Raw genomic sequence first — 12,766 nt, 5'->3', positions numbered from 1 at the left:
TCTTCCTAGGGGATTCTGAAATCAAATGAGGTCAATTTTTAAAGGACTTAGTGAAATGAAGTATGTTTTACATATGTTGAGGTTTAAGGATTATTCATAGCTTCTTGACATTGTTTCCTTCTAAGGTATGACACAAGAGTATTTTGAAATGTTATATTGCTCCCCAGAAGTAGACCTTCAAAGTTGGTAATTAAAAATCATAACAAGAAAGAAGTTTCACTTCATGCTTACTCAACTTGATGGTGTTTCTGAAACTGTGCTGATGTCTACGTAGAAAGTGAATTTACACTCAGAATTGTTCTGGCTCAGTTTGTACTATCGCAACAAGTAGGAACTTTTCCTAATGCTTACAATTTTAGCCTTCATAAGTCAAAGTTCTAAGAAATTCACCAGGAAATATCTTTGGAACCCAGAACCCAAGGTCACTTCTCCATTATGGGAATTTACTGGTAAAAATGTGGGAGACAATACATCATGGGTGTTCAATGTCTACCACTCCGATGTACCTGAGTGGAGTGATTTGTGTGCTTGTGAATTTCCTGCATCTGAAGTTTTATAAGAGAGCTGTCTCTCATGCTCTGTTACTGTAGTGTCATCTTAGAAGAGTCAAGAGGCAAGCCCAATTGATGCCTTAGCTCCTAATTATATTTTCTTTAAGGGCTCTGAAGACATCTGCATGGATGATATTTGAGAATGTGAAGACTTTGGAAGGATGTGGCAGCTAGTTGGTGACCACTGACCTTTGTTTCTTCACTCTTTTGGCAGCTCAGCTTCCAATGCCCAGTGGTCTGGATCTAGGTGAGAGGTGGCATTTTCCCTGGACTGAAACATACACCAGGATTCTGTAGGCATAAAGGCTGTGACTGGACATGTGCCAAAGTTTCTTCTCCTTCCTCTTTTGCTTTCCCTTACAAACTAACTAGTGAATACAAATATTCCAAACCCTAAATTCCTGGAATCTCAATTGTCAACAAAGAGATATAGCTGTGAGGTTTTTGTAGAGAATGGGACTATACACTCTATTCCCAAATCTAATATTTTATTTCTCAGTCTCATAGATTCTTTTCGGGTACTTGTTTTCTTCTAAAACAGAAAATCTCAGTCATCTTAAACAAGGGAAAAATCATGATCGGAGAGAAAGAATTAATTTTTTCTATTTTAATGTCTTTATTATAAATATGGCTTTATTTTTTAAGAAGTGAAGAATAAATGTACAAGATGAAAACAATGTTTTTTGTTTTGTTTCTGTAAACAGGAGTTTGCACTGAATGTAAATTTGTAGATTTGTTGAGAAAGGCAGTAAGAATCTTTGGTTATTGTTTTGGATTTTGGTTTTGGTTTTCTGTTCTTTGAGTTTGTTGGAGAGCTCTCATATTTGGTGGCTATTTTTATGATGCCTTTGGAATCATTCTGTGTTTGAAGTATTTCCTTGTAAAAATGTTTGCCCTTGTAGATTTAGTCAAACAGGATTTATTTTCTTAAATGATAAAAATTTGGGTTGATTTTTTAATGGTTGAAATGTTTAATCTATGGCTATGTGGTGACTTAAAATAGGGGAATGAATACATGATCTTGTCATCATTTGCTACATCTCAGTGAAGATTAGCCCATGCTTTGCAAAGACATGCTATAGAAAGATGTAAAAAAATACCTTCTCTTGTATAATATATTGAGTGCCTAGTTATCATTGGAAAAGATCCTGATGCTGGGAAAGAATGAAGGCATGAGAAGGGGACGACAGAGGATTAGATGACATCACCAACTCAATGGACATGAGTTTGAACAAGTTCCGGGAGTTGGTGATAGACAGGAAAGCCTGATGTGCTGCAGTTCACAGGGATGCAAAGAGTTGGACATGACTGAGCAACTGAACTGAACTAACAGTGAGCAGAGATATTATTTTTTGTGGCTTTGGCTTGGTGGCGCAGTTGGGAGTTAAAAGAATTCTGTAGTAGTGTAGCAGCTATGGTTTCTAGAGTTTGCCTTTATTCCATTAAGAATATATAGAAGCTGGGGCTTCTCTGGTGGTTCAGTGGCTAAGATTTAGTGCTCCCAATGCAGGGGGCTCAGAATCAATCTCTGGTCAGAGAAATAGATTTTGCATGCTGCAACTAAGAGTTCTCATGTCCCAAAGAAAAATCCCACCTCCTGCACCTAGGACCCAGAGCAGTCAAATAAATAATTTTTTAAGAAAAAGTATATAGAAGTTTTTCAGACAGGTTGTTTATATGATTAAAAAAACCTTAATATTTGCAAAGCTACAAACAGCTTGGTAATTCTTTTTCAAGTTTTCAGTGTAGACATGCATTTCTGTATGTGAATCCAGTATCAGAACCCTACTGTACGATGGTAATTTGTGGCATAATACAGACATGTCTCCATACATGTTTAATTTTATATGACTTCAAACCTAGACACTATATTTTATTTATACAGTTTGCCACTATTTATATCATAATTCTATAATTTCCACTGAGGTTTAAATGTGTATATATAAAGGGAATGTCAAAATAAACACAAGGCAGTCAAGTAAAGGCATCAATTCTGACTGAACTCTAGGCTTATTTTTATGAGTACTCAGCCCTCTTTATGTTGTTCTAAAGATTCAATTACTTTACCTGGGGCTTATTTTCCTGCCCTATTTGACTAAGAACACACATGAGGAGACAGACATCATTTGTAAAAATCCAAAATCCTTTTGACCATTTGCTTATTTTCCTACTGCCTAACTGCACATCTCCTTTATCTTGGTACCTAAAAGGAACAAAAAATTTGAACTAATGACAGAAGTACACATGATGGCTTCCTTCAAACTTCTTTTGTGATCTGTCATTTATCAATAAAAGTAGTAACTTTTTCCAAGGATCATGCATGGAAAATATATTGGCACTCTGCTGAGAACCATGAAATTGAAACTGGTGAGGAAAATTAACAATGGGTGGAGTTAAGATCTAGAGATAATAAAGGGGCAAACTTGGGACTCTTTCCATGTGTTTTCTTAGAACATGCTTTCCTGGTTAGAAGCACAATCGGTCTTTCAGAAAAGAAAGGGAGCAGAGAATCAGAATAAAGTAAAAACATCTTTAGCCTTTGATACTACAGTTATAAATATGTACTCCCTCTTTCTATAATGTAATAATTTAACATTTCTTTACAGAGGAACATGACCTGCTAAAATGTGATGTACAGGCTTCATATACAGGCTTCCCAGGTGGGGCTAATGGTAAAGAACCTGCCTATCAATTCAGAAAACATAAGGATGTGGGTTCCATCCCTGGGTCAGGAAGATCCCCTGGAGGAGGGCATGGCAACCCACTACAGTATTCTTTCCAGGAGAATCCTATGGACAGAGAAGCCCCAGGGGCTACAGTCCATAGGGTCACAGAGAGTCAGATACAACTGAAGCGACTTAGCACACACAAGATGATACAACATGCTTAACTCTCCTACTTGCTTGTGCAAAAGAAAGACAGCATTGATATAAATTTCCCTAGAACTAACACTATGAGAGAATGTCCCCTCTTAAAAGTCTCATGTGCTGAGCATTAAAGAATAAACTTTAGCACCCAAATTCTTAAGTGAATTAGAGGATGCATGAGCCCTGAGTTTTCCCTAACACCCCCTGGGGATAAGTGATAATCTAAGAGAGCTGATGTCCAGCAGTGACCAAGAGGCATTTGATGGTGCAGATTCTTATCCCCTGCTCTCCTCTCATACTGACATTGGAATGGTACGAGAGTTCAAAAAACTTTCCATGTTATCCTCTTTGATCCACAATAGCCTTCAGAGGTAGGCAGGACAAGAAGTCATAGTTTCTTCTTATATGAGAGGAAAATGAAGCTCACTGATGCTTGGGATCTGTTTAAGGCTATGCTGGGCAGCTGGATTAGAAACCCACTCCTTTCATTGTGGTTCCTCCCTGCAATGTCCCCTGTGAAAGTTCTGATAGGACTTGAATAGGAACTCTTGGAGGGGCATCTGCCAAAGAACTCTAATGGGAATAAGGGAACAATCCTCCAATTGGGAAAGAGTCCTGGGCGGTGCATCTACCCCACGAGTAAGACATCAAATTGAGCTTTGGAGGCTCTCGCTTATAATTGTGGGATGCAAACTGATATTATTATCACTTTGCTCACAAAACTGCAGCTCCAGTTTTTCTTTAACAATTAAGTATTTGGAAATTACCCCAAGAGCACCAGCTCCTTTCTGAGCTACTCCTGAGGTCCCTGGACTGGATTCATACTCTATACCTGATCATACACTTACTAAGGGATTGGTATGTGCTATCTCAACTGGTATTGGAATTAAAATGCCCCCTGGACACTTTGGATTAATCAACGAATGCTCCAGTTTTTAAAGGGGATTTGTGTTTGTAGGGGAATCATAGGTCCAGATTACCAAGGAGAAATCCAACTAATTTTACAAAATGAAGGAAAGGATGATCTATTTATTAATAAACATGATTGAATTGTCCAATTGTGGATTCTTTCATGTGTAATTTTCAAAATACAAAAAGGAGAACCTCGCAATTTACTAACAGTTAGAGGTGATAAAGGGTTTAGAACCACAAATGAAATATATGCAGCTGAAGGTAAAATCTGGGTGAAGCATACTTCCAGTCCTACTGTACCTGCTGATGTCATTGCACAGGGGAAGGAAAATACCATATTAATGATGCCCCTCAGACAGGAAAAATGGAAACATATGCCATTAACACATTGTTATTCTTGTGAATAAACTACTCTTGGAAGCCTGACTGTAATGTGGATTGTCATTGACACCTCAAGCTACAATTAAAAAAAAAAATGGAGAAAGATATTGGGGAATCTTCAGGTGGAGAAATATGAGCTGGATCTGGCCTCAGGATCACTTCACCTGCCCAACAAACAAGGTCAATCCTTTCCTAACTTTGGCTTTCCATGGACAAAATTTATCTATCTGCTAGATTACACAACACTGATAAAGATGTAGTTCAAGCCTTGACCATTACTACATGAATGCCTACTACATTGAAACCACATGAACTTAGCTTAATGTATGACAAAGATGTTTTACATTCGTTTAACGACTCAGCAGTATTTCAGCTATACCAAACTTAACCCTTAACTGACGTGTTTGATTGCACTGTTTGTTCTATGCAGTAGTTATACTACCTTGCTCAAAAGGATAAAGCCCAAGGAATTTTAATGTCTACTAATGCCTATGCAATATCACATAGGAACCTGGAATGTTAGGTCCATGAATCAAGGAAAATTGGAAGTGGTCAAACAGGAGATGGCAAGAGTGAACATTGACATTTTAGGAATCAGTGAATTAATGGACTGGAATGGGAGAATTTAACTCAGGTGACCATTATTTCTGCTATTGTAGCAAGAATCCGTTAGAAGAAATGGAGTAGCCATCATAGTCAACAAAAAAGTCTTAAATGCGGTACTTGGATGCAATGTCAAAAACGACAGAATGATCTCTGTTCATTTCCAAGGCAAACCATTCAATATCACGGTAATCCAAGTCTATGCCCAACCAGTAATGCTGAAGAAGCTGAAGTTGAACGGTTCTATGAAGACCTACAAGATCTTTAAGAACTAACACCCAAAAAAGATGTCCTTTTCTTTCTAGGGAACTTGAATGCAAAAGTAGGAAGTCAAGAAACACCTGGAGTAACAGGCAAATTTGGCCTTGGAGTACAGAATGAAGCAGGACAAAGGCTAATAGAGTTCTGCCAAGAGAACGCACTAGTCATAGCAAACACCTTCTTCCAATGACACAAGAGGACTCTACACATGGACATCACCAGATGGCCAACACTGAACTCAGATTGACTATATTCTTTGCAGCCAAAGGTGGAGAAGCTCTATACAGTCAGCAAAAACAAGACCAGGAGCTGACTGTGGCTCAGACGATGAACTCCTTATTGCCAAATTCAGACTTAAATTGAAGAAAGTTTTACTAGACCATTCAGGTGTGACCTAAATCAAATTGCTTATGATTATACAGTGGAAGTGAGAAATAGATTTAAGGAAATAGATCTGATGGACAGAATGCCTGATGAACTATGGATGGAGATTTGTGACATTGTACAGGAGACAGTGATCAAGACCATCCCCAAGAAAAAGAAATGCAAAAAAGCAAAATGGCTGTCTGGGGAGGCCTTACAAATAGCTGTGAAAAGAAGAGAAGTGAAAAGCAAAGGAGAAAAGGAAAGATATACCCATTTGAATGCAGAGTTCCAAAGAATAACAAGGAGAGATAAGAAAGCCTTCCTCAGTGATCAGTGCAAAGAAATGGAGGAAAACAATAGAATGGGAAAGTCTAGAGATCTCTTTAAGAATTTTAGAGACACCAAGGGAACATTTCATGCAAAGATGGGCTTGATAAAGGACAGAAATGGTATGGACCTAACAGAAGCAGAAGATATTAAGAAGAGGTGTCAAGAATACACAGAGGAACTGTATAAAAAAGATCTTCATGACCCAGATAATCATGATGGTGTGATCACTGACCTAGAGCCAGACATCCTGGAATGTGAAGTCAAGTGGGCCTTAGAAAGCATCATTATGAACAAAGCTAGTGGAGGTGATGGAATTCCAGTTGAGCTATTTCAAATCCTAAAGGATGATGCTGTGAAAGTGCTGCACTCAATATGCCAGCAAATTTGGAAAACTCAGCAGTGGCCACAGGACTGGAAAAGGTCAGTTTTCATTACAATCCCAAAGAAAGGCAATGCCAAAGAATGTGCAAACTACCGCACAATTGCAGTCATCTCACATGCTAGTAAAGTAAAACTCAAAATTCTCCAAGCCAGGCTTCAGCAATACGTGAACCATGAACTTCCAGATGTTGAAGCTGGTTTTAGAAAAGGCAGAGGAACCAGAGATCAAATTGCCAACATCTGCTGGATCATCGAAAAAGCAAGAGAGTTCCAGAAAAACATCTATTTCTGCTTTATTGACTATGCCAAAGCCTTGGACTGTGTGGATCACAATAAACTGTGGAAAATTCTGAAACAGATGGGAATACCAGACCACCTGACCTGCCTCTTGAGAAACCTGTATGCAGGTCAGGAAGCAACAGTTAGAACTGGACATGGAACAACAGACTGGTTCCAAATAGGAAGAGGAGTACGTCAAGGCTGTATATTGTCACCCTGCTTACTCCTTGGAAGAAAAGTTATGACCAACCCAGAAAGCATATTAAAAAGCAGAGACATTAGTTTGCCAACAACAGTCTATCTAGTCAAGGCTATGGTTTTTCCAGTAGTCATGTATGGATGTGAGAGTTGGACTATAAAGAAAGCTAAGTGCCGAAGAATTGATGCTTTTGAACTGCTGTGTTGGAGAAGACTCTTGAGAGTCCCTTGGACTGCAAGGAAATCCAACCGGTCCATCCTAAAGGAGATCAGTCTTGAGTTTTCATTGGAAGGACTGATGTTGAAGCTGAAACTCTAATACTTGGCCACCTGATAAGAAGAGCTGACTCATTGGAAAAGATCCTGATGCTGGGAAAGATTGAAGGCAGGAGGAGAAGGGGACGATGGAGAATCACATGGTTGGATGGCATCACCGACTCAATGGACATGAATTTGAGTAGAATCCAGGAGTCGGTGATTGATAGGGAGGCCTGGCGTGCTGCAATTCATGCAGTTGCCTAGAGTCAGATATGACTGAGTGACTGAACTGAACTGAATTCGTATGCATGGAAAAAACTGTTTAGATAATGGGTTCCTGAGAACCGCTGTACGTTTGTCCTTGAAGGCATTACAAAATGCACTGCTATCTGGTGGCAGGGAACCGAATAGCATTATAAGACAGTTAACACAAGTATAATGTACCTATTTCATGTGTTATATGTTGTGTTTGGAAGAGTATTGGTTGCTACATTTTACTGGGAATTATCTGGACTTTAATAATCATACCCACTTACTGAAAGATTGTGACAATGCACTGAGGGACTGCTATGTGGACCAACCTCTCAAATTTGGGAATCTTACTTATTAGAGATCTTTATCAACTATTGTGAACAGACTACATTCCCTAAATCCTATCATACATTTTTTGAAACAGCCCCTTGATTTGTATATATTGTAACCAATGATGTAGAAACTACTTCATGTATCAGTTAGGAACTCTTTTTTTTTTTTGGATGTCTAGGACATGTTGATCATTTATTTTGAAAGGGTACCACCTATTACTTTCCCCCCATGAGAACTCAGGTATTATGGACTCAAATGTTATTTCCTACTCTTTCTGTCTCCAGTATTAGCTTTCTCTTAGAATCCTTAGGTAAGAATTTGCAAGGAACCAGAGTTATGAAATTTCAGAGATGAACAGAATTGTGCCTTGTAGAACATCTGTGATTACTACTACTGCTGCCAATAAGTTAATGGATATAGGAAGGTTAGGAAAATTAAAATGGAGGAAGTCTTGTTCAGGCTTCAGAAGCCTGCTTCTGACCTGCCTGGACACTGCCTGAATTCTTTGCCTGCCTGCAAACACAGGAAATCAGTGGCACTTTAGATAAGAACAGGAGAGGGTCTTGGAATTCTTGAGCCACTGGAGGTCTGGCCGACCTCCCTGACCCGTCCCAGGGTCTAAGAAGTCTTATGACTCACAAGGTGAGACAAGCTTCACTGCAAAAGTTAAAGAAAAACAAGAGCTGCATTTTTGCATGCAAGCTGATGATGATATCAGTTTTTGGTCTGGGATTATAAGCAGGAGCCCCCAGAGCTGCAATTTGAAGGCTCACCTGTGGGATGAACACACTATCTGGGACCCTTTCCCAATTGGGACTCTAGATTGCTGTTAACGAGGTTCTCAGTGCTGTTCAAATTTGGATGTAGATTATCAGCCCAATTTGGTGACATATATGCTGTTACTTCTACTGTTTCCTTTTTTTTTAATGATTGTATATTGAAATTAAGCCAAGCAGTCCTCTATAAAAAAATTGAAATTGTTTGTGTGTAATGAGTGGTTTCTTTTGTTAATGAATCATTTGCACCGAAAATGAGAGTAAAACTTTCAGCAAAACAATAATCCAAGGTTTTGCCTGGAGTTCAGAACTACAGCAGTTACCATTCTCATGGAAAGAATCAGGCATTCCAGCTCTTTATCTGGTTTAGCGCTTGTTTTACTGCTCTCACCTTTGTAGCTAACTCTACAAATCTTACCCCAACACCTTTCTCTTCTTTTCTTCCTTCCCCTTTATACATTCCTACTTCCATGAATTTGCAAAGATCTGATTGTGCGCGGTGAGTGTTGTGAGAACTTGACATACTGGAAGAAAATAAAGAATCGATTTGTCAAAAAACACAAAAGAACAGTTTTGTCTTCATTTCAGCGTGCCCTAGTTTTGACGAGTGTTTTGCCTTCCATGTTTTCATTTCAACTAAACCTTCTGTGGAAAGCTGAGGGGATGGTGTTATGGGTAGAGACTAACTGGCATGGCTTTATCCCTTGGACCACAGAGGGCCTTGCCCCAGCATTCACATGACTGAAGTGTGAAAACACTCTGGCTGCACTTATATATAAAGGCCTCTCTTACATAACATGGTTGTAATCGTTAGTCCAATTCTACAGATATTTTACACATAAAAGTCCTAGTTAGGACTCAAGGCATCATTATATGCAGGAAGTGCAACCAGGACCCCAAGACAGAAGGCTTCAGGAATCCACTTTCTTTCTTTCACTTGTGACATTTGAATTAGGTCCATTTTTCTCATATCCTTTAAATGAGTACAATCTTTTAACTAAGTCCTTACTGTTCATGAAGCACTTTCCTTTCTTAAGGCACAACATTTACTTATTATTATTCTCTAATTTTATTGAGATATAATTGACATATTCTATTATGCAAATTTAGCATGGGCAGTGTATTGACTTGATACACTGATATATTACAAAATGATTTGCACCACTGAAGTGAAGTGGTAGTTGTACAGTCATATCCGGTTGTTTGCAACCCCGTGGACTCTAGACTGCCAGGCTCCTCTGTCTATGGGATTCTCCAGGCAAGAATACTGCAGTGGGTTGCCATTTCCTTCTCCAAGGTCTTCCCAACCCAGGGATTGAACCCGGGTCTCCTGCATTGCAGGCAGATTCTTTACTATCTGAGCCACCACCAGATCAGATCAGATCAGTCGCTCAGTTGTGTCCGACTCCCTGCGACCCCATGAATCGCAGCATGCCAGGCCTCCCTGTCCATCACCAACTCCCGGAGTTCACCCAGATTCATGTCCATCGAGTCAGTGATGCCATCAAGCCGTCTCATCCTCTGTTGTCCCCTTCTCCTCCTGCCCCCAATCCCTCCCAGCATCACAGTCTTTTCCAATGAGTCAACTCTTCGCATAAGGTGGCCAAAGTACTGGAGTTTCAGCTTTGGCATCATTCCTTCCAAAGAAATCCCAGGGCTGATCTTCAGAATGGACTGGTTGGATCTCCTTGCAGTCCAAGGGACTCTCAAGAGTCTTCTCCAGCACCACAGTTCAAAAGCATCAATTCTTCGGCGCTCAGCCTTCTTCACAGTCCAACTCTCACATCCATACATGACCACAGGAAAAACCATAGCCTTGACTAGACGGACCTTTGTTGGCAAAGTAATGTCTCTGCTTTTGAATATGCTATCTAGGTTGGTCATAACTTTCCTTCCAAGGAGTAAGCGTCTTTTAATTTCATGGCTGCAGTCACCATCTGCAGTGATTTTGGAGCCCAGAAAAATAAAGTCTGACACTGTTTCCACTGTTTCCCCATCTATTTCCCATGAAGTGGTGGGACCGGATGCCATGATCTTTGTTTTCTGAATGTTGAGCTCTAAGCCAACTTTTTCACTTTCCACTTTCACTTTCATCACCAGAGCCATAGCTAATTCCTTATTCATGTTATATGATTACAATTTCTTTTTCATGGTGAGAAAATTTAAGATCTTCTCTCTCATCAACTCTCATATATGTAATATACTATTATTAATTATATTCACCAGGAGATTATATCTAAGGATATTTGATCCCCAGAACTTACTCATAACCTGAAGTTTATACACTTCAACCAATATCTTCTCATTCTCCCTTCAGCCCCTGGTAACCAGCTTTATACTCTGTTTCTATAGTTTTGTTTTTGAAGATTCTGCATATAAGTGATATAATACAATCTTTGCCTTTTTCTGTTTAACTTATCTCACAGAACATAATGTCCCCAAGGTCAATCCATGTTGTCCCAAATGACAGAATTTCCTTTCTTCTCTTAGATGAATAATATTGTCTATATACATACATATCAATAAATATGTACCACATCTCCTTTATCTAATTATCACTAAATGGACACCTAGGTTGTTTCCAAATCTTGGCTACTGTGGAGTAGTGTTGCAATGAACTTTAGGAGTGCATATATCTCTGTCAATTCCTATTTGAATTTCCTTTGGATATATAACCAGAAGTGGAATTTCTGGATTGTACAGTAGTTCTATTTTTAATGTTTTGAGTAACCTCCATACTGTTTTCCACACTGGATGCACCATTTATCCACTAACAGTGTACAAGGGATCTTTTTTTCACATCCTTATCAACAATTGATATTGCTTGTCTTTTCAATGATAGTCATTCTAAGAGGTGTGAGGTGACAGCCTACTGTGGTTTTATTTTTATTTCTCTAATGATTAGTGATGTGGAGCACTTTTTCATGTACCTATTAATGATTCAGGTGTCTTTTTTGGAAAAACTTTTATTCAGTTTCTTTGCCCATTTTTTCAATGGCTGTTTGCTATTGAGTTAGTTATATATATGAATTATTTATATACTTTTGGAATTAACTCCTCAACAGATATATGATTTGAAAGTACTTTCTTCCATTTCATAAGCTGCCTTCTCATTTTTGGAATGCTTCTTCTCCTGTGCAGAAGTTCTTCAGTTTGCTGTAGTCTTACTTGCTAACTTCTGATTTCATTGCTTATACTTTTGGTGTCATATACCCCAAAAGCGATCATCACCAAGATCGGTATTAGCAGCTTTTTCTCTATGTGTTCTTCTAGGAGTTTTGTGGTTTCAGGTCTCATGTTTAAGTCTTTAATCCACTTTGAGTTAGTTTTTGTGATTCGTATATGATAAGGGTCCAATTTCTTTTTTCTGCATGTGACTATCTAATTCTCTTAACATTAGTTTCAGAGACTATCCTTTCCCTACTGAGTGTTTCTGTTCTTAATAGTCTCTCTGATTCTTTGTATCTGCGGTATTAGTTGTAGCATATTATTTTTCATTTACAATTTTATTTATTTGAGTCTTTGTGCTCACTAACTTTTTCTTCTGCTTAGTCAAGTCTGCTGTTGAAGCTCTCTATTGAATTTTTCAGTTCAGCCACTGTAGTCTTCATTTCCAAAATTTCTTTGGTTCTTTTTTATCTTTTCTATTAGCTTTTTTGAAATTCTTATATTGTTCTTGTATTGCTTTCCTGATATTATTGTTTGTCTGTATTCTCCTGTAGACTTCTAAGCACTTCGATAGTAATTATTTTGAATTATTTGTCAGGTAATTCCTTTATCTCTATTTCTTTGTGGCCTGTTACTGGAGGTTTACAGCATTCTTTTGGTGGAGTCAGTGTTTCCCTGATTCCCCCTGGTCCCTGTAGTTTTGTGCAGATTTCTGTACATTTGCTGAAGCGGGCACCACTTTCAGACTTTATGAAGTGATTTCGGTAAGAAAGGCTTTTACCTGCAAGTGTGGACACACTGGTGCATCCTATGGCCCCCTAGGCCTAGGGTTGCAGGGTGCCAAGTGAGA

The 12,766-nt window shown here is 38.8% G+C and overlaps 1 protein-coding gene across 1 annotated transcript in view; it reads left to right on the top strand.

Annotated features, from left to right (window-relative positions):
• Positions 1-3,652: 3,652 nt before the first annotated feature.
• The window catches only part of LOC113897465 (zinc finger protein 41-like), a 54,269-nt gene continuing 45,155 nt past the window's right edge, over positions 3,653-12,766 (top strand). The window contains exon 1 of the mRNA XM_027550218.1: positions 3,653-3,730. Within this exon, the coding sequence (XP_027406019.1) occupies positions 3,653-3,730 (78 nt within the window). The remainder of the gene's footprint in view (positions 3,731-12,766) is intronic.

The sequence above is a fragment of the Bos indicus x Bos taurus genome, chromosome 8, assembly GCF_003369695.1.
Source record: "Bos indicus x Bos taurus breed Angus x Brahman F1 hybrid chromosome 8, Bos_hybrid_MaternalHap_v2.0, whole genome shotgun sequence".
In the NCBI taxonomy this organism is placed as follows: Eukaryota; Metazoa; Chordata; class Mammalia; order Artiodactyla; family Bovidae; genus Bos; species Bos indicus x Bos taurus.
The sequence above is the reverse complement of the archived record's forward strand: the minus strand, read 5'-3'. Positions and strand labels throughout refer to the sequence as shown.